The sequence below is a fragment of the Drosophila tropicalis genome, unplaced genomic scaffold (genome assembly GCF_018151085.1).
Source record: "Drosophila tropicalis isolate 14030-0801.00 unplaced genomic scaffold, ASM1815108v1 contig_158, whole genome shotgun sequence".
Classification (NCBI taxonomy): domain Eukaryota; kingdom Metazoa; phylum Arthropoda; class Insecta; order Diptera; family Drosophilidae; genus Drosophila; species Drosophila tropicalis.
Window position 1 is genome coordinate 1,084,738 of NW_027172602.1, and position 23,327 is coordinate 1,108,064.

The window sequence follows — 23,327 nt, forward strand, 5'->3', positions numbered from 1 at the left end:
CTTGCATTTAAGAATAAGTGTAAAATTGATTTGTATTTATTTTGTTGGTCGTTTAATACTCACAAATCGGAGTATAGCGATCGTCATTTAGAGCCCCATTAGTTGAATGATAGAAAAATGTGAGAAAAAACAACAAAATTATATAATATTGCCAATAAGTATCCTACTATTAGGTGCTGGGGAATTTGATCAATACTTTGCCCATATGCATTCGCAGGATACAGCTTAGACAGTACAGTCTGCACTCAATGAAGAGAACGAAAACAAAAACTGAAGAATGGCAAGCAAAAAACAAGAAAGAGGCAGAAATGAAAAGAAAAGAATATAAACAAAAACTCTTTTAAGAATTACATTTATTAAAAATGTTTTGTTAAAAAATGTATACAGACAGCAAAAAAATCAACAAAATTAATACATTTACAAAATAAAACGTAGTACGACGATATCGATAACAAATCGGGCATCAATATCGGCCATAGGCGATAGGTGTATATGCATATATGTATGTATATGTTGTATATAACACATATATGTTTCATGTTTATATATATATTTATATTTGATGTATGCATAAATGAGGGACAGGTAGGGGGTAGGGGGTTTTCTTGGGGATTACGACAATTTACGATTACGAGTGATCTTCAAAAAAAAAAATAAACGAAATTTAATGAACCAAAAAAAAAAAAACTTAATAGTTATAATTTGTTTTCCGATGTATGTATGTACTAGGCGTAATTTATGTGTAGTATATATATGTATATGTATATATATTTGTGTATATATGTATTTAAAAAATCATATGAATAGTTATAATTATAATTAGAGTTATGTGTGTGAGTGTATGTGTTTGTGTGTGTATTCTGCATATATATGGTACAGATATATATAGGATGTATATATATATATATACATTTTATATATATATATATATATGTTTGTATATGTAGAAACGTGATAATGCGCACTTAATTTTATGCATAGTTTTGTGTTGGTGGATTTTTTGAAGAGACTGTGTGTGTTGGTAGGGAGCGAGAGAGAATAGTAAATCTGAATTGATCGTCCACACGATCCTTAACTAATTATCGGGTGAAGAAGCAAGAATGTGTATTTATATGTGGCCTGTGAGTGTGTGTGTGTGGATCTGTTTTACATAATGCCATGGTAATAATTTAAAGTTGATTACGCAACACGATTTGATATACCTAGAATTGTTTGCATCTTATGTTCATGGTTTATTATCTTTTTATATTGATGATAATGAAAATGAAGAAGATGACGATGATGATGATGTTGATGTTGATGATGATTATGAAGGGTTAATGGCTAACCCATCCTCGCTTCCTTCTTCCTCGCCCGATTTCCGATTTCTTTCCATAGCACAGCTGTGTTTTGTTGGCTGCCAGCCTCCCTGTCTGTCTGTCTGTCTGTCTGTCTGTCTGCCTTGTCCTGCCTGCCTGCCCGCCCTATCCAACCGTATCCTTCCCTCAATCTACATATATGTGAAATTTCTCTACTAGACTTATAGCAATGTTTACATAATAAAAACTAAACTAGCTACATGGACTACTATTTATACTTTATCTGGTTGATTTTCTTTGCTTTCATTTTATCTTTTGCTTCTCTCTATATATATGTATATACACATATGTATGTATATAGATCTGTGTGTGTGGGTTTCAAAAAAAAAAAAAAAAAGGACATACATATGAGCCGCATTCTAATTAATGCATTGGCTTATATAGAGCTGTGTGGCATTGTGGCTATAATGATAAACATTACAAATATTCATTATACTTAATTTAAGAATCATTATACCATACATTGTATACATATATATGTATGTGTGTTCGTGTGTGTGTGTTTGTGTGTGTGTATATATATGTTAACACTTAAACTAAGGCATTTTTTTTTTTTTTGTTTTTTTGTTTCTTTTCTTTTTGTTTATAATAATCATACCTATATATTTAATTTTTTGTTTTATTTTGTTTTACGCGCCGTGCCGTGAAAAAAAAACACACACACATTTGGATTAAAAAAAAAAAAAAAAAACAAATAAAATTTAATATTTTACAATAGTATTTTGGATTTGGATTTTTGTGTGTGTGTCAGGAGTGTGACTACTGTAGTACAGGGTGTATTTTTTCATTTTTTTTTTTTTAGTTTTTCTTTTTGCCCTTAATTTTTTTTTTCTTTTCATCATTTCAACAATTAGACACAAACGAAAAACGAACAAAGCTGCATTCCTTTTGTTTTTTTGTCATTGCAGTAATTAATCATTAATTAATAATAAAAAATAGGCATATATATATATAAGTAAGTATATATGTATATGTTTGTATAGATGGATGTGGGTGTGTGTGTGTGTGTAGAGTGTTTAATTGTAAAAACATGCTTTTTTGCTTTCCATCTTAACATTTTGCTTTTGCTCCTCATTTCTTCTTCCGCTTCGCTCTGCTCTCCATTTCTGTTTTCCATTCGGCTCGGCTTGTTTGTCCTGTTCTTTCCTTTTCCTTTTCCATTTCCTTTTCCATTCCCTTTCCTCTCCACATCCGTTTATCGTGTGTTTGTGTTTGCTTTTTTAAAGTGTTTAATTCTAAAATAATTCAGTCATCAGGTAACATTGTTTTGAACACAACTACAGTAACAGAAGCTGAGGACACGGGTGTACGCAAGGACAGGCGCATGGGCGTGGTCGTGGTCATTGGCGTGGGCGTGGGCGTGGCAGTGACAATTGCATTGGCAGTGATATTATTGGCGGTGGCGACATTTGTATTCGTATTATTATTATAATTATTATTACAGTTATAATTAATAATATGTTGTTGTTGTTGTTGTTGTGGTGATTGTTGTTGTCTTTGTTTTTGTTTCTGTGTTGCTATTGTTATGGATTTTGGTGTTGATTGTGGTAGTGGTGCTAATAATGTTGCTTGTGTTGTTGATTGTGTCGTCGTCGTCGTCGTCGTCATCATCCCATCAGTTGTTGCTGACGTCGTCGTCGGCGCCGACACGGCAGTCCATTGTTGTTGTTGCATTGCTGCATGATTTGATAATGCTAATGCCAATGATGATGCAGAAGATAATGATGATGCAGATGATGATGATGATGATGATGATATTGATGCATTTATGGATGATTTGACTACTGATGACATTTGCATTTGCAGCTCTTCATCGGTCTGTGTGTGTATGGTGGCAGTGCTGATTGCTTTTGTTGTTGTGGTTGCTGCTGCTGTTGCTGTTGCTATTGATGTTGCCACTGTGCGGCAACAGTTGCCATTGAGCAGCCTTATGGTTGGCTGTGTCCTTGCTGTGTGACGACAATTGATGGACAATGTTATATGGATAACAAAGTTCACAATTGTTTCTGCTTACCATTTGCCACGGAATTTGCATGTTGTTGAAGTTGCTGCTGTTGCTGCTGCGGCTGCTGCTGTTGCTGTTGTTGTTGACTGCGATTTAATTTATCGCTAATGCTGCTTAATGATCGCAACTCGTTAGCAATTGGTTTACCAATAGTTGCTATTGCTGTTCTTATACCCATTCCCGTGCCAGTGTTGCTGTTGCCGTTGTTGTTGTTGCTATTGCTATTGAAATTGATTATTCTTCTGGGCAGTTTTTGTTGCTGTTGCTGCAATATCAGCAACTGTTGCTGTTGCTGACGTGCAGTGGCAATCTCACTCAAACTGGCCAATGTCACAGCCGTTTTCAGCACATGAGCGGGAGTTGGTGTGGCTGTTCTTGTTGGTGGTGTTGAAGTTGGAGTTGATGTTGCCGTTGTTGCTGCTATCGAAACTGTTGCTGATGGCAGAGGACGTTGTGACATTAGGGCCGTTTGTAGAATAGATCTATACTGTTGTGGTTGTTGCTGTTGCTCCTGTTGCTGCTGCTGTTGCTGATGGTCAAGTCTTTTGCTCTCTTCTAAACTGTTTTTATTGTGTTGCTGTTGATTAAGTGCCGCCGCCTTGCCAGCCAAAGGCATTATAATTCCCACATTGCAAGTATTATTGCTGATGATTGTTGCTGCTGTGCCACTTGCAACTGTTGCCATGGTTGTAGCAGTTGCTGTGGCTGTGGCTGAACGCGCTATCTGCTCGGCTGCTGCTGTCAGAGTGGCCAATGTGGCGGCCGCTCCACTCAGTAGCGAACTCTTTAAGATGGACGTAGATGAGGCCCTATTGCCTGTGCATGGCAACAACACGGATTGCTGCTCCTGCTGTTGCTGCTGCTGCTGCGTTGATTGCTCAGTTCCTATTTCAATTTTGATTTTAGGCAAATCAAGCATCAATTGATCAACCTGTTGTTGTTGTGGCCTATTTCTACGCCGCGTCGCTGTTGACATCATCATCATCTGTTGTTCCTGCTGCTGCTGCTGTTGTTGCTGTCGTTCTAGTGGGTTAGTTCCGGATTCGTTGGCTCCGGAACCGCTTGTTGCTATTGCTGGAAGGTGATTGGTGGCGGGCAGCAAGCCATGCTCAAGCATCTGCTACCTTATGCTCGCCGAATTGAGCACAAAGGGCACGTAAAACATTTTGCTTTCCAGCAGTAAACTGGCTGCCGCTTGGATCTATCGAAAAGATAACGAATTATATATGTACATATGCAAAACTATTTTCAATTTTCATCTTACCTCGGGAATATGTGAGAGCAGCTCACTCAGTCGGGCTTGGGGATTCTGTGGCGATGAGTTTTGTAAATAGGAGCGTAGCACTTGAATATACCGCTCCTGGATGCTCTCCAGTTCCACTTCTGCTGGAGGTGGGTTGAAAGAGAGATGAGATACATTATGAAATGAAGGAAGTATTTTCACATCCCGTTCTTGGAAGCAGACACTCTTAAACTTGGTTAATGAAATGCCAAAGACTTGCTACGTACCTTTATTCAGCAAAATGTATACCTTGAGGCACACATATTCCTCCATTTTCAGCTTAATGCGCCGAAACATGATGGTTATTTGCGTCATCTTGTCGACCATGTGACCAACATCGAGTTTTAGCTGCTCCATGGCAATCGGCTGACCCATCAATGTGGTTAGGCAAGTCTGCAGGGTACTCAGATGTGAATTGACCTCGCTAACAAATTCCGGATCATCCTTATGCAGCGGCTGGGCAGGAGTTGGCGTAGTTGTGGGCGTTGAGGCGGGTGAACCATGACGACTGCCATGATTCTGATTGACAGAAGTTGGTGTAGCATTGCCACCGCCACCAGTGGCGCCACCACCACCACCACCACCGCCGCCGGCAATCGCTGACTGGGATCGCTTGCCGTGTAACGCTTGATACGCAGCCGTCGTCAGAATGAGTATCTCATGCCATTTGTCTGTTAGCAATTTGGTGTGTATCTCAACAGGGATCTCCAGATAGAAGGGCAGCTTCTTTGTCCACGACACCAGCTTATGGACAATGGAATCGCCAATGTTGCACAATTTCTCGCTTATTTCTGACTTATCCTCGAGGAACTCACTGAAGTGCGGCAATGTGGCAATATCCTCCATGGCATCGCAATCGATCAGTGTCTGAATCATGGCCAGGGCATGCTCATATGAGATTTGACGATCCTTGGACGAGCTAACCGCCGAATCGAGGCGATGGCGCAAGTGAACAATCTCACTGGGATTAGTCAGGGCAGTCTTTAATATGGTGCCATTCATTAAATGGGCCGGCAAGGATGGCTGTCCGCTGCCATTACCACCACCACCGCCTCCGCCTCCTCCACCAGGATGCTGATGCTGCTGCTGGTGATGATTATGCTGCTGCTGCTGTCCATGATGCGGCGAATTGAGGGATAAATGCGGTGATTGCTGTTGCTGCTGCTGCTGATGTTGGTGCTGCTGTTGGGCTGGACTATGCATGGACGGTGGCTGTAAATGTTCCGTTTTCAATACTGGCCCAAGGAACATTGGTTTCAAATCGCCACCTCCGCCACCGGCCATAAGCTTCGATTGTTGTTGTTGCTGCTGCTGCTGCTGTTGTTGCTGCTGCTGCTGCTGATGTTGTTGCGCCGCAGCGGCAGCCACTGCTGCTGCCAATTGTTGATGCTGCGGGGAAAGTAAATGATGGGCAGGCGACAGCTGGGTGACAGGATGTCCGCCTGCCTGTAGCTGCTGTTGGTGTTGATGTTGCTGATGTGGATGCTGATGCTGGTGATGTTGCTGGTGATGGATAGGCGAGTGAAGTTGTTGCTGCTGCTGTTGCTGTTGGGCAGCCGCCTGCTGTTGTTGCTGTACGGCCGCTTGTTGCTGTTGCTGCTTTTGGTTGGTTTTCTTGTGCTTCTTGTACTTGACCTTGTACAGATTATAGACAGCACCGCTGTTACGTCCACCTGGCATGCGATCCTCCCTTACGGCTGAGCAAAAAGAAGACACCATTTGATTAGCTTAGACCAATGTTTCCATTCCCTGTACTGGACTTACCTTGCAGCACCATGCCCTGCTCAATGCATTTCTTAAATCGACAATACTGACAACGGTTGCGCTGTGCTTTGGTTATCTCGCAGGTGCCATCTGCCACGCAGGTATAAACCCGACGATTCTGTACCGTGCGCTTGAAGAATCCCTTGCAGCTGAGGTGAGAGAAAGATAAAGGAGTTGCAGTTGCAAACTAATGGAACTAGTGTCAGTCATTTGTGTGTGTTACTCACCCCTCGCAGGTAATGATGCCATAGTGCAATCCGGTGGCCTTATCCTCACAGATCATGCACACCAGCGGCTGATCATCCTCATCGGTGGGCTCGTGTGGAGCCTCTAATGATCTGCCGCCACCTATGGAGCCGGAACCCGAATTTGAGCTGCCCCATTGCTGTTGAGCACTGAGATTGAGAGCCTGCACCTGGCCAGGCGGCAGCTGGGAATAATCTCCGGCCCACAGGCGTTCCATGTTAAGAGCGTGCGGAGTGCGAAACTGATGCGGACGCGGTCGCATATCCTGTATGCGTGTCTGACCCAGTGACAGAAGCAACTGTGCCGCTTCCTCGTTATTCTGGGGCGCTGGACCACCAAGTGGTCCGGGTCCAGGCGTATGGGTGGGCGTAATCGAACCAGTTGATGGGGAGGAAGCCGATTGAAGGCAATGCATTTGCTGTTGTTGTTGCTGCTGCTGCTGTTGTTGCTGCTGCTGTTGCTGCTGCTGATGCTGTTGCTGCTGCTGCTGTTGTTGCTGTTGTTGCTGCTGCTGTCCCGGATTCTGCAGAGGACTCTGTCCCTGGCTAGAAGATGGTGGTGGCGGCTCATAGCCCCAGACCATCGTCCGGACACCACAACTCTCGCCCATTATGACTGTGGGTGTGCCGCGCGGCGGCGTCTGCGAGGGCGTCTGCGGGGAGAGCTGCGACGACGATGACGACGAGGAGGGATGCGGTGATGGGCATTGCACTGAGCCGGGTCCACCGACAACACCACTGCCACCGACAACACCGCCACCGGGACGCAAATTGCCCAATGGTCCGCCAATTACTTCCGGCTTGACACCATTGATGCGGGCATTGCTGAAGCAAACCATCCGCTGGGCGGCCGCTGCTGCGGCAGCTGCTCCTCCTGGTTGCATTAGATGCGGCGAGAGACCAGCCGCCGATGCGGCAGCTGCTGCCACGGCCACCTGTTGTTGCACCTCGCTCTTCACCCGAAACAGAATGGCATCACGGCTGGGATGGCGCAGAGATTGCAGCGAGGCGGTATGCATTAGGGTTAGGCCCTGTGGCTGTTGGGGCGACTGCTGCAATGGATGCGGCTGTTGCTGGCCCTGATGATGCTGTTGATGGTGGGGCGATTGATGGGGCGATAAATGCCTTTGACCCTGACCCTGGTGGCCACTGGAGATGGGCTCCTTCTTTACTCGTAATAGTGAGTGGGGTGAGTGTTGTTGTTGTTGTTGTTGCTGCTGTTGGTGTTGTTGTTGCTGTTGTTGTTGGGGCGATTGTTGCTGTCCTAGTAAATGATGCAAATGCATTTGCTGTTGCTGCGTTAAATGCTGCATGGACTGGCTAAGCAAGTGCTGCGGACTCTGGCCCAGTTGCAGATCTGTGGGCGGGCTAGTCTTTCGCAAGGTCAGCGGTTGGGTTAGCTGCTGATGCAAATGATGAGTCTGAACAATGGCTGAGGGTCCACCATGAGAGTGGCCATGCAGCTGATTCATGGGCGGGCTGGCCCGACTTAGATTTAGCTGCTGTGATGAGCTGATCGAGGCGGATGACTGTTGATCCCGGTCTCTATCACGTTCTCTTTCACGTTCCCGTTCACGTTCTCTATCTCGATCTCTGTCCCTCTCACGCTGTGTAGTGGAGGTGGATGAGGGCGACGCTGGTGGCGGTGCTTCAGATTTGATGCGAGAAGGAGTAACCAATACTGTTACATGGCCAGCTGCAGCTGCTTCCTTGCGTCCCTCCTGCTCTCGTTCCCTCTCTCGTTCCCGCTCTCGCTCCCTGTCCCGTTCTCGTTCTCGTTCCCTTTCCCTTTGCTGAAGTGCCAGCATTTTGGTGGGCAAGGTTAAAATGCGTTCTTCCTTAACAGATCGGATGACGCTTAGATTGGTGCCCATTCCCATTCCCATTCCCATACTCAGTCCAGCTGTTGATTTCCCACTCACCGACAAGATGCCATTGATGGGCGTGGTACTATTCGCTCGTCCTGGCACTGTGGTTATTGTTGTTGTCGTCGAGGGCGTCTCCTCGAGGGAATCGGGTGAGGCACGACTACTGCCGCCACCGTTACTAGAACTAGAGGCACCGCCGCCATTATTATGTGGTGGCGTGGGCGTGGTACGCATGGATAATGCCTCACCCATTGTACTCCCACTGCCACCCACACCAGATCCGGAGTCTCCGCTTACCATCTCACCCATGGGCGGTGATGATCTCGTCTGTGTCTCAGCCGGCGGTGGCGACATCACCGAGGAGGCAGCTGCCGCCGTTACCGCATTGCTGGATGAATGGATTTCAGTCTGCGCTTGCTGTTTGGAGGAGCTTAAGCTCGAGCCGGAGCCAGTGCCTTGATTTAATTTCGCTGTTCCAGTACTGCTGCTGCTCGTGCACGATGCGGAAACGGAGGTAGGGACAGTGGTGGATGCTGTAACGGAGGAGGCGGAGGCAGAGGATGATTTTGTGGACGATAAAGATGATGACGATGTCGCTGCCGCCGATGTCGACGATGTCGGCGATGTGGAAACAGAGGGAGCTGCTGCTGCTGCTGCCGCCGCCACAGTCACCGATGTTGTTATCGATGCGGACACGGACACGGATGGGGATGCCGATGCCGATGCTGATGAGGCTGTTGCCACTGGCAACACGCTCAAGGGCATGGCACTGGCTGACCCGCTATCGCAGAGCTTGGGCGACATGGGGGCCAGAAGATCAGGCGACGAGGTCGACGTGTCTGCTATGGATTCGCCGTCACTGCTGCATCTTGAATCAATTTTTCGCCGTTTGAGTTTGAGGTCTTGAAAAAGGCTCATTTTATCGAGCTCGCTGTACGGGCCACGGCTCAGTGTCATAATTCCTATTGGATCAAAGGAGGGCGAGAAGAAAGCAAAAGACACAAAGACATTTAATAAAATGTTGAGAATTGTATTCCAACAATTCCAATTGTCACTTAAAATATTATGTGTATAAAATCTAAATTGTGGTATTTATATATGTATATATGTTTTGTATGTATGTACAGTAGATACTCTCAAAGAGGAAATTAGAAAAAATCACCAAATTTAAGCCTGTTTTTTTTTATTTGTTGCATTATTTGTTAACCTACTTTTGTAACCTCATTCTCCTTCACTGTGGTGCCATCTATCGGTTATCTATATTACTTAAGCCAACTTCTAATTCGAGTTAAAGTCAAAAATATTGCCTTTTCTACGATCTAAATGAAGTATATATGAAAATTTCTGGTCATTGATTGCCTCTTTTGATCCGAAATATAGAATTTTAATTTTTCAAAATCTGTTTTGAATCCCTTTTTGAAGTTTACATGAATTCGAATAATTATGTATTACCATGTTTTATTTAGTAAAACTTCGAACTAAGAGACTTTTAACCAATATAGTTCATATTCAAGGTTTTCAGGTTAATATCCTGTGGAAGCATTTCAGTTTTTCTAAGACTTAATTTTATTTTCTCGCCTATCTATTTCATTCCCATTCACATGAATCACAAGTTGTTTATATGTATGTATGTATGTGTGTATCTCATATGCATAAATATTTCACAGATATATTAGCCAGTTAAACCGACTAACTAATGTCACTGAAGTCTGCTATGATTTTTTTTTTTTTGCGGAAGTTTTGTCTTAAGCAAAAACAAAAAATTTGCATTTACTTCCCTCCACGATGAACATGAGGCGGATAACTGGTTTAGATAGAAAGAGAGAGAGAGAGAGAGAGAGATAGAGAGAGATCACCAAAGATCGTTTAATGTTGAAGCCAGGCAACTAATTAGATGTCGATTATCAAAAGTAATTGTTTATGGGCATGAAGAGACTCGAAGCGGGGTAAAAATTCCCTTTAAAAATGGGTCACAATAAATTGAACAGACGGCGATCAAATCAACTGTGAAAGAGTTCTCTTCCTTCTATCAGCAATGCGTGAAGTGATCAAGAGATCAAAAGATTATGTGCAGCGACTCATTAGTGTGTGTGTGTGTGTGTGTGTGTGAAAAATGTTGCAAGCTCTTGTCTGACAAAGTTCAGGCCTATGACTGCATAGTTAGTAAGAAAGAGAAAATATACACAGAGAGAGTGAGAGCAAGAGAGAGTGGAGCTTGTGGAGTAACATCTGAACTTTCAATAGCTGAAACTGAAATTGTATCTCGTATCTCCTTCTCTATGATGTGTGTGTGTGTGTGTGTGAGTGTCGGTCATTTGGTGCGTTGGCCCAGCAACTAAGCACAGACACACATTGAATTGCTGTTCTCGCTCTCTTTCTATTTGTATTTAACTCTCACGAATTATATGCATCTCTCTCCATGTATCTCTATCTAATGGCCGATCTCTTTTACGCATGCCGCGTGTGGTTGTTGTTGCTGTTCGGTCGCTTGTCGTTCGGTCGGCGGGCACGATCGTCTAAAAGTTCTACGATGATGCGTTCGACTGCGACGCTTACGCTGACGACCGACCACGACAATGTCGTTTGTGTGTGTATTTTTAAAATTTGACCTATTTTCATTATCAAGCGCAAAGCGCAAGATTATTCTAAACAATAAAAAAAAAAAACACCATGCGTGCCTCTCTCTCTATCTACAGGCCAGAAGGTATGTATGTACATATCGATGTATGCGTAGGTTGGAGGTGTTGGCGCGTGGTATGTATCAGATGTGGGCATATACATATACATATGTATGTATTTATATCTTTCCCCCATGTAACTGAGTTCCAGAAATGCATTTTCAAGATATTCCTGCCATATGAAAGTATCTAAACCACATTAGATAACTGATAAACTGTTCAATTTTGGCTCAAATCCATACATTTCCCCACTTTCACACATTTTGATTATAATCATTAAGAAATCTATTTGTTAGTTTTGTTTTCCTTATATTAATAAATTAGAGGTATAGGTTAGGAATAGTTAATGTGATGGATGTGAGGCAAAAAGATAATAAAAAGTGTTGGAAGTGTCTGGAAAGTATATACATATGTATATATTACAAGTTTCTACGAATCAACAGAGATCTAAAGCTCAGATGAAACTTATAGCATAATCAAATTCATTTTCGAAAATTTGTAGAAGTTTTGCGACCTTTTGAAAAGGGCATTATTTAGATCACATAGATCAACTTTTAGTAATTCTAGACGACTAAACAAATTTCCAAAGTTTTCAAATAAAACAGTATTTACTTTTATTGTTATGAAATTTAAGATATTTTGAAACTATTTGTTTGCATTTAGCATTAAAATGGCTATAGAATTTAGTTTCATATACAAATATTTGAAATATTTTGAAAATATTTAAAGTTTATATTATTTTTTAAACGTAAACTGAGATCGGTTTATCTAGAGTTTTTGTAGAATTTCTCAAAGACTTCCAACCCTTTATTAAATGATAGTGTGTGTGTGTGTATGTGTGTGTGTGTGTGATTGTTAAATTTCAATAAAAATTTATGGAATTTCAATTGTTATAGTTTTTACCTATGGATGTCATAATTTTGGTTGCTTGATTTTTGCCGATTTTTTTTTTCTTTTTTCAAAATATGAGAAAACAAAAAAAAACGTATTTTGACTTGATGATTAATCAATTTTGTATGCCAATTGGTGTTGTTGTTGTTGTATCTTTGGGTTATCTATATGTTTTGTGTGTGTGTATGTTGTTGTTGTTGTTGTCGTTTAGGAAGCATCTAGATTGCCTCTGCGGCCATCATCAAATGACAACAGCAACAGAGTCTCAATAGAATTCATGTTTCTTCTTTTGGTTGTTTTTCGTTGTTGCTGTTGTTGTTGTTGTTGTTGTGAGGGGATGAGGAAGGGTTTGATGGCTACTACTAAGTTTGTTTATTGCCAATTGTGTTTAATAATTTTGTTGTTGTTTTTGGTTATTTAACTTTAAACTTTTTGGAGCCAATTTTGATGCGTTCACAATTTTTGGAAAATTTTCTGTTTTATTATATATGTACATATATTTTTTTGATTTCACTTTTCACTTTTGGTAATTACTAAATTAAAAAACAAACACAAAAAAAAATTTCAATAAATTAACATTTTAGTGGGTTTCTTTTAATGGGTCAGGGGGGGTTGCTTTGGGTGTCTGGAGGGGTTGGGGGGAGTAAAGGGTTCCTTTTCTATATATATGTGTGTGTGTGTGTGTGTGGGTGTCTACAAGTGCTAGCAAGGGGGTTGGCAGAGGGGTGGAGGGGGTTGATAATTAACTAGACCATAGATATTATGATATTATGATAAATGTAAGAGCAAACAACAAACAAAAAAAAAAGGAAGGAAGGAAGAAGGAAAATACAAGAAGAATCGAAAGAAAAAATAACAATACTAACGGCAAATGGGCGGCATACGTGATTTTTTCTTATAATAATTATTATAATTGTTGTAATGTATATTATTATTGTTGTTATTATTATTATTGTTGTTGCTGTTGCTGTTATTATTGTGGGAGTTGCATTTATTGCATTTGATTTGATTGCAAGAAGCATTTGTTGCTGCTGCAGCTGCTGTCGTTACAGTTGTCGATGTTGCTGATGTTGCTGCTGCGCATGTTGCTGCTGCTGCTGCTGCTGCCGATACACTTGTTGGCATCTTGATAAGAAAATCATTTGCATGCTGTTGATGCTGCTGATGCTGGTGCTGTTCGTTGGATGGTGGCGATGATGTCAATGATGTTGTTGCAGATGATGTTGTCGATGATGATGAAGGCGGCGGCGACGACGATGACGATAATAATAATAATGACGATGATAATGATGATGAAGAGGACGATGATGTTGCTGATGTTAATGATAGATTTATACCGGCTGCTGTTCCTGCTCTTCCTCCTACTTCGACTTGTGTAGCAGCAACATCGTTTGTATGCTCTTCATTGCGTTTATCTGCTGCCCCATGATGATGGTAATGATGATGGTGATAATGATGATGATGGTGTGGATTATGATTATGATGATGGTGTGGATTATGATTATGATGATGCTGCTGTTGGTGTTGGTGTTGGTGTTGGTGATGCTGCTGCTGCTGCTGATGATGATGATGATCATTCATAAATTGTTCTGGTTCATTGTTATTTCCGCTTTGATGGAAACCGGAATCACAAGCAAAATTCAAAGCATCATCATCATCATCTTCATCGGCATCGTCAGCTGTGACATCGACAAGAGAGCTGCGTAAATTGTTGTTATTATTGTTGCTGCTGTTGTTGTTGTTGCTATGGGTCAGACTGCCATTGCTATTGCCATTATTATTATTATTATTATTGCACTTTTTGAGCAATGTCTTAGTCAGCGGTGTCTTAATAATGGTCAACTTATTGCTGACATTATCCACTATATCCTTGGCACTACTATCATCGTTATCATCATCATCATCAGCATCCACATCATTGTCAGCATCAGGATCTTCATTGACGTTAGCAACACCATTCGAAATTTCGTTAACGTGTTCATCGGCATTGGTCAAAGTGTTGTTAATGTTGTTGCCAATATTATTATTGCTGTGCTTGTTATTGTTGGCATCATCATCATCATTGTTCTTATCGCTATCATCCTTATCATTGTTGGCATTATCATTGTCATTATGCTGATGCTTGTGACCATTTATATTGGCCAAATTTCTTGGCTCCTCATGTCCATTCTGTTTGACCATTGCCACCTGATCAGCTGTTGCTGCTGCTGTTGCTGTCACTGTTGCTGCTGCTGCAGTTGTTGTTACTGTTGTTGTTATAGTTGTTGTTGCTGCTGCTGTGGTTACCTCTGAACCAACGCCAGCATAAGTAGCTGCATTATTCACCTGCTGATTGACATTCATTTGTTGCTTGACTTTGATTTATATTTAAATTTAGTTGCTCCTCTTTGCACTCTTCTTTTTTGTTTTGTTTTTAACTTTTTTCCTAGGTGGGCATAAGTATTGCTCTAGCCATGGCTAGCAAAAGTCTTAACGAATTATACATTTTTATGCATTACTTTTTATATTTTTTTTAATATTCTCAATTTCGCTTATTTCGTTTTTGCTCTGTTTTTTAATCCACTTGAACACATAAAAAATTAATACACTGTGAACATAGACAAAAAAAAAAAAAAAAAAAATAAACAACGTATAACCATAATTTTTGATCCTTTCCACAATTGCCAATATCAGTAGAAGAAACGAAAAAAAAAAAAACAACAATCAAACAAACAACAGGACAAATAGTTTAATTATGAACCAAAAAGAAAAAATAATAATAATAATTAAACACACTACACTAAAAGCCTTTAAAACTCTTCATTTTGGATGAACTTTCGATGCACTTGATGATAATGATGATATATTAATCCAATGTTATTATTATTTGCCTTAGTTTGTTGTTGTTGTTGTTGTAAATATGTAAAGAATGTAAAGTGTTTTGATTGAATGATTTCTTTTTTAGTCTTGATTGAGACGTTTTGGGGGGATGGGACTTTAGGGTCAGCACATAGCCCATTTGATGGAATAAACCAACAAACAAACAAACAAAAAAAAAAACAATATTTATTATAAGAGAGATACTGAGGGGGGCGACAGAGACAGGGACAGAGAGTGAGACAAATAGATAGAGAGAAACAAATAGATCAAATGATCTCTCAGAACCGTTACCGATACCGAAGTTGTACATATATATGTATATGTATTTAGATATATTTTGGTATTTTATATATGTATAGAAAAAATATCTAACGATTTGTATTTTTTGACCGGTTTAATCGTTGCCGTAATGCAATAACAAAAATCCGTCCGAATTTTTTTGTTGTGATTGTTCAAAAGTCCCGTCTTCCGTATAATAATAAAAGTGACAATGTCGTACGATGATAAACGCAACAAACGCAACGGCAGCGACAACGGCAACGAGACAACGACAACGGCAACAACATCAATACGGCAGCAACATCAACACAACACAACAACAACAACAATGCAACAGAGGAAAACCTTTAAGAACGTTTCTTGTTGACGGTTTTTGTTGTTGTTTGCCACGCGTTGTTTCTTTCGGTTGGTTTGTTGTTTTTATATTTGCTTGTTTGATGTTTGTTATGAAGTTGGAGTGTTGTTGTTGTTTTTGGGTTTTTTTGGCTTGTGGTAATAATGATGATGTTGTTGCTGCTGCTGCTGCTGCTGCTCCGCGGTAAACGTGCGTACATGCGAACGAAATAAAGTGAAATGAAAGGAGTAAGCGAACGAAAGAAAGCAGCAGCCACAAAACGCTGCTGCTGCCGCTGCCACTAGCGACAGCTAGTGCTGCTGCTGCTGCTGCCAGCCGAAGTCAGCGCAGGCGTAGACGATATAGAGGGTCTAGTCCACCCCCCCACCCGCCCTCTTCTAATCCCACACTCCTCACTGTATACCGCTTTCCTAAACAAAACTAGCGCGCAACTATTTCAAACGAAGTCTATATAGTCGGTCGGTCGGTCGGTCGGTCGGTTGGTTGGTTGGACGGTCGGTCGGTTTGGTTGTCGTCGACGTCGATGTTGACGTCGCTGCTAGTGCTGGTGCTGCCAACGATCAGACATTAGGCAGCGACGTTAACGTCGACTGCAAATGAAAATGAAAACCAATAGACAAAAACACTAAAAAAAAAGAAGAAAAAAACAAAAAGCATACAAAACACAACAAAAGCGCACGTCAACACCAACACATGCAGAGAGTGAGAGATAGACAGAGAGAGAGAGAGCGACAGCCAGAGAGGGAGTGAGATAGAGCACTCGAGAGCGCCAAGCATTGGAGGCAAAGTAACGTCGACGTCATAGTTATGCTTTCGGGGCAGCAGCGTCGCATTCGTTTCGGTGAGAGAGTTCGTTTAACGTTTCGGCTAGTGCAACGACGAGCACGCCGCTCTCTGCATCCACTTCTCCCCCTCCCAAACCACCCACTTAGAGTTCATTGCAACTGCAAAAAAAAAAACAAACACAATTCTATCTCCAACTGAACTCTTACCTACGCCTCGCCACCCGCTCTAATGCTCTACATTCAAATTAGAATTTACATCTAAATTGGACGTTGACCGGCTGTAGTATATGTATATGTATGTATGTATGTATGTTGGGTGAGTGGGTGGTTTGGTTGATGTGTGTGTGTGTGTGTGAGTTCTTGGGGGTGGGGTGGTTGGCCGTTTGTTACCTGCAACATTTTTCAGATTTCAACTTCCTACACGGAAATTTCTTTTTCTAACCTCCCCCCAATTGAACCTGATGAACCTAACAAGAAACATGAAAAACTGTGCCAACATTGTTGCAGCTGCCACATTAGAGATAAAGATAGAGAGAGAGAGCTTTGAGAGCTTTAAACAACACAAGAGAATAATGTATGTAAGTGAGAGCGACAGTGAGAGAAAGAGACCAACATTAGCAGGAAGCACTCTGCACTCTCTTGTTAGAAATGTAGCTTAGATCATTCTCTGGGATCAGCAATTGCACGAAGCGAGGTGGGGGTATCGGGGGACCTAATGCTGTAGGTGGCGCCGCTTAGCGTCTGTTGCGTCTAAAACGGACAAAAACAACAAAATGTTGAAAGGTAAAAGTTAATCTCAGAGTTAAATAGAGCAACCAGCGAAATGGACAATGAATGGTCATCAAATTGCGCAACAGCAACAACAAAAGCAAAAGCAAGTGGACCGGACCAGCGACAATGGACGACGACCAACCCATAACTTAAGGAGTTACTCTCTTATGAATTGCAGATACATACATATATACCTAATATAATCTATAAACAACTTAGAAATGTCTTAGAATATACAGATGTACATAAATATATGACATTTAACTAATCATAATGCTTAAACAATTGAAAACTAACTTTAAATTCATAGCTAGAGCTAGTTTTTATAACAAAGCCTATTAAAAAAAAAACCCCTGAAAATCAGTTTTCTTCTTTGTACGATTATGCATAAGGTATTAAATTTTGATATCATTCATTAATTAATCTCAAAAATTGTTGAAATGTTGAAACATGGAATAATGGTCAAAGATGTGGAAAGTAAGTGAAGACTGACCATTAAAAATGATTCTGTAAATAATAATTCTAAATAGAAATTATTTGGACTAAAGGTGAATTTTGCTAAATTTGTTCTGTTTGATGTTTGATGATGTATATAAACATTTATGTACATCTATAGATAACTATAGACATATGTACATATGTACATATATAGTAGCTGATATAGGTATCTTTAGGCACCCACAGAGAGAAAATGAAAGTATTAAAAAAAAATAATAATAATTTAACAATTAAAACATGTAAGTTTTTCCTAAATTTCTTAAAGTTTCGTAAAAACAATTCACAGTAATCAGAAATCTATATTCACATAAGCTAAATTATATTTTCCTACTTATGAATTGTCTTCTCCAACAACAAAAAGAATTACAAATATATAAATTGTACATTAAATGAGGAAATTTAGAAGCATTTTAGTTAAACTTTGCATAAATATATATATTTAAGAGTCTTCTACTGCTTAATCAAAGAAAGTATATGTAATTAGACTGATAAGTAGTTAATTAGAACGTAAGTAAGTATATGATATGTTAAATACGTGTGTTTGTGTGTAGTTTTGATTTAAAATATGTAAATTTTATTTAATTATTTATTGAATAAGGCTAAGAAGCAGCTGTTGATATAATTTTAATGACTTAAATTTTGGTCAACAATTGAAATTTTGTATTGAATTTTGCACCCTTTTTGTTTTGTTTAATATTTTCGTTCGTTGACCACTTTACTAAGTACTGAGTGTATGTGTCCGTGTGTGTGTGTGTATGTGTGTGTGTGTGTTTGTGGGAAAGCACTTTCGATTTCAAATCGTACGGCTATAACAACAACAACACCAACAACAACAAATACTAACTACAGCAGATCCAATAATGCGCACATTTCATTTCCTTATTGCTCACTGACATTTTGCCATACACACACAGAGACACAGACACAGACACACAGACTGAATGAAAATGGCTTACGACTTTATAATGAGCAGCAATAGCAACAACAACAACAACAACTTGGGGTTGCCCAGTGCGACACCAGAAACAACTACAACAACAACAATTTGCAATTCAAGTCTGGTTGTAAGTTGGTAATGTCAGGAAGCTTGTCTTGAATTTGCACACCACTCACTCTCTCTCTCTCTCTCTCAGCCGCTTGCTCTCTGGCTGTGTTTGCTCTTTCTTCAAGCTAAAGTGAAAGTTTCTTGTTGTTGCCGTTGCTTCTGCATGCTTTTGCTTGTTCTTGCCACTTTGAAATGAAAGAGATGGCAATGCGGAAATATGCAACTTGCAGTTTTGAGCATAAACAAGACACAGAAAGAGAGACAGAGAGACAGAGAGAGAGAGAGCAAGGTGAACTGCGATCAAAGTGGGCCCAAAGAGTGTTAGTTGAGTTGAGAGCAAACTAGAGGAAGAGACAAAGCGAAGGAGAGAGACTGCCACATAGAGGAAAAGGAAGAGAGAGAAATTCAATTGATCTCAAGACATTGCGAGAGAGAGAGAGAGAGAGAGAGAGAGAGAGGAAAAGGTTTCCAAAGATCAAAACAAAGGTCTTTAAAAAGAGTTAGAGACAAACAAGTGTTAGAGTGAGGAAGACGAAAAGAGGGAGAGAAATACACAGAGACAGAGAGAGAGAGAGAGAGATATGACTTTTTTTTTTTTTGGGGCTTGTTTTGAACTACTACTCACCGGACCACAAAGCCGGGCCAGGCATGGCTCTGGGATTTATATGGGCTGGATTCCCTTTTGATTTAATGCTTTTGTTTGTTTTTTTTTAACTTTTTTCTTCTTTTAGTTTTGGCAAATCCTTTTGGAGAAGGCAAACTCCCGTTAACACACAAACACACTCACTTAATCATCTGGCCTAGCATTTAATTTCACTTCACTTTACAAAACAACAACAAAAAAATTAAGCAACAAAATAATTATATATTTGTTTTGTTTTTTTTTTTTTGATATTTTTTTAAAAGTTTTTTTTTTTTTTTTTTTTTTATTTTGTTTAAAATTCTTATAAATTTTCTTGCTGGTCTTTTGGCTGATTTGCGCGCGCGCTTAGCAACATTTAGCTACCAAAAGAGAGGCTCTTGAAGCCAAAACAAAACTGAAGCCAAAGTCGAAGTCAACGTTGAAAAGCCCCAAAAAAAAAAAAAAAAATATATGAGAAAAAAAAATACAAAAACACACTCAAAAAACGCCAACGTCAACGTCTCAGCTGCTGCTGCTGCTGTCGCTGCTGCTTCTGTTGGAGTTGGAGTGTTGCTGTTGTTGTTGCAGTTGTTGTTGCTGCTGCTGCACTTGTGGATCAAATGCAAAAAGTTGCAATTGCACTTCTTGATGATATGATATTTACAAATTGATTACTCATACGCAATGTTAGACGAAGCAATAAACAATTTGCAATTCTTTTTCGATTTTAGTTTCTCGTTTTTTGTTGTATTTTAGTTTTAGTTTTAGTTACAATTTGTTGTGTTTTTGTCGAGCTAACTCGCTCACTGCACGGCCGTGTTTGGCGGATATAACGGAAATGTGCAACTGGCTGCCCCCAAACAGCGAAATTGTCAAACAGCCTCAACAGACGACGACGACGACGACGACGACGAAGGCAGCGACAACGACAACGACGACGACGACTTTAACAACGGCGCCGACGACGACACAGAAACAGCAACAGAAATCGAAAACAAGAGAGTAGTGGCAGCAGCAGCAGCAGCAGCTGCAGCAACGGCAGCAATTGCTGCACAAGAGCATATTATTCCGTTGGCTTTTCCTGGCTGCATTTGAAAGCTTAACTGCCATTTCAGTTGCAGTGGCAGTTGCTCTTGGCCGGAATGGCTTCTAAACTGGGCATCAAGTGCAATCAGCCGCCAGCCACTGGCACATGGTTACCAAAGCTCGCTCTCTATCTCTCTCTCTCTCTCTCTCTCTCTTTGTCTCTCAAGTCTAATGCTCTCTCAAATGCTGCTTGCATCATAGCTCAATTTGTGCAGTTTGGATTGCTTAATCACAAAAAAAAAAATATATATATATATATAGGTTTATATATATTTGTGCTGCACCTCCTCTTTTTCACTACTACCTTGCCCACCCCCTCCAACCCACCCATTGTCCGCCTACCCCCTGTCTTCTGCAGCCATCTGCAGGCAGCTTTGCAGGCCTCTGACGGGGCACATCGAGAGTCAACCAACTTTAGAAGGTCATGTGGACTTAGTGCAGTCAAATATCCTTGGCTGATATTGGAAATGCATACATACATATATAGTACATATATACGATGTTTACGTGTGTGTGTGTGTGTGTACACATCGTGTGTATTCTCTGTTAGCATGCACTTTCTATGCCCAGAAGTTGGATTCAATTCAATTGTTGCCATAGGATACCAAGGAAAAAACTATAAAAAAAAATAACCCAAAATTGTGCAAATGCAAAAATCTACCTTGGTTTCGTTTTACTCAAAAACTAACTAGTTGGAGGATATATATATATATATATACTATATACACATGTAAAGAAAAAAATTGATGAAAATAACTTTAAAACAAAAATTTCAATATAAGTTAGGAAAGAGAGGACTAGAGGACTTTTAAGTTTTTAACATTGATTAAAATGCCATAAAGTGAATCTGGAGCAAAAGGAATTATAGGGAATTATTAATTAAAGTTAAGTAATAGTCTTAGATTTGAAGACTTCACTAATCAGTCAGTTAGCATACAGAATGATACTAGTTCTTATACATTTATTTGGAATTTCTTTCAATTTCTTTGCACGGACCTTTAAGGTAGAAAAAAGTCGAGAATTTAACCCGCACAAACGATATTATATTAGAGAAACAATTTTGAAAGTTCATGAAAACTCAAATATGACATTTTTTTGAATGGATCATAAGAGGTTTACCAGAAAATTAGCAACCAAGTGGATCTTTATTTTTATTACATCATTGAGAATGAATTTCTTTGATATTTGAATATTAAGTTGACTTTATTCTAATATTAATCTAAAAACTAATCATATCGATAGTGCAGACACACACACCAACACACACACACACACGCATGCACATATATGTATACGAATATATATACAGAGAGTCATAGAAACGTATGTAAGTTGCACTCTAATTGCCAGTCATGAGGTTCAACAACTTTCACACAAAAATCCTTGAACGCCATTTGCATAAAAAAACAAAAACCCCCCAACCAATAAGCTCAACAGCAACAACAACAACAACAGCAGCAACAGCAGCAACAGCAACCAAACAAACAAACAACAAGATTACGTATACGCCACCATTGCAACAGACGAGTAGAAGAGTATGCAAGAAGAAGAAGAAGAAGACGAAGAAGGCGAAGCAGAAGCAGAAGGAGACTTTTCTGTTGGCCTTTTAGGGGGGTGGTGGTGTACATTAGAGGTGGGTTGTGGGGTGGGGGGATTTCTCTTAAGGTAGTGGACTGCATTTTGTAGAATGTGGTAGAAAAATTATTGAGAGCAAAGTTAACGGCACTTGGTGTGTCTCTATATATACATATATGCATGTGTGTGTGTGTGTGTGAGTGTTTTGGGTTAACTTCAAAAAGCAAAAAGCAAAGAAAATAAAAAAAAAAACAATTTGTTGTATTTTGGTTAAACAAATTTTCAGTTTATTGGCGAATGTCAAGTGGAGAAGTGGGTTGAGAAGTGTCATTCTTTTCTTGTGAATGCTTTCTCGCTCACTCTCTCTCTCTCTCTCTCTGTCGCTCTGTATCGTTTAATGTCCGTCTCTCTCTCTCTCTCTCTTCTCTCCCATTTGTTAGTTGAGTGCAAAATGCTGACACTTTTGTTTTTGTTTTTCTTATTTCTGTTTCATTTTCATTTTTTTTTTTTTTTTTTGGTGAGCTCTCGCATAATATTTCTGGGTCACATATAAGTAATACCTATACCTTTACCTACCTACCTACCTACCTACATATATGTATGTTTATACAAAACATATATATGTACATACATACAAACATATAGTAGTACACATTGCTTTTACATATAGTCGAACATGGGAACATATCCAACTGAACTTTGACCGTATGAATGTGAATGTGTTCTTTAGTTGTTTCTTAAATATATTCCAATCAAAATTGTTAGATCATGGCTTATTAGGTATTAGTGAGTTAATCCTTTAGTTAAGTGCTAAATCAAGTTAACGCTTACCTTATAAAACAAAAGTCCAACGCTGCAAAAGAAATGCCTGCGTCATTCCCTCTAAGAACTGCAAGTATAAGCAATTTATAAGAAGTCAAGATTAGTAAGTTCATATGATAGTATACATATATGTAAATATGATCTTGTTTTATATAGAATAAGATCAGAAGATTTCTGATTCCATTTCACCAACTTTTTTTTTATTGTCGTGCAGAAATTAATTTTAGACAAGAGATCGGAATCAAAATTTGAATATGAATTAAAAAACTCTATAAAATAAAAAGAAACAATCCGTCTTATTGGCTTTAACTTTAAATAAACATAATTCAAGTAACAGAAATTGTTAACTGAAAACAGAGAATGAATCCCTAAAGTCTACGCATCCTTGAGATAAAAGTAAATGATTCTAAAACTAATAAATTTGTAAGAAAGTTTACCAAAAGGACAAGCCACTTTATAAACGGATCTTGGAAATACTTTTTTTTTGGGAGAATTCGCTTATAAACTCAACATTGACAGCTCAGTAGTTTCTGTCAGTT

At 39.9% G+C, this 23,327-nt stretch overlaps 1 protein-coding gene across 1 annotated transcript; it reads right to left on the reverse strand.

The window, feature by feature from the left end:
• Positions 1-443: 443 nt before the first annotated feature.
• Hr4 (Hormone receptor 4) lies at positions 444-19,781 on the reverse strand. The gene is given in 7 exon segments (XM_068302764.1): positions 444-3,307; positions 3,373-4,564; positions 4,628-4,749; positions 4,873-6,342; positions 6,410-6,558; positions 6,637-9,484; positions 19,309-19,781. Coding segments are annotated over 7 exon segments (6,510 nt in total). The 5' UTR covers positions 19,334-19,781; the 3' UTR covers positions 444-2,603.
• Between the last annotated feature and the right edge of the window lie 3,546 nt (positions 19,782-23,327).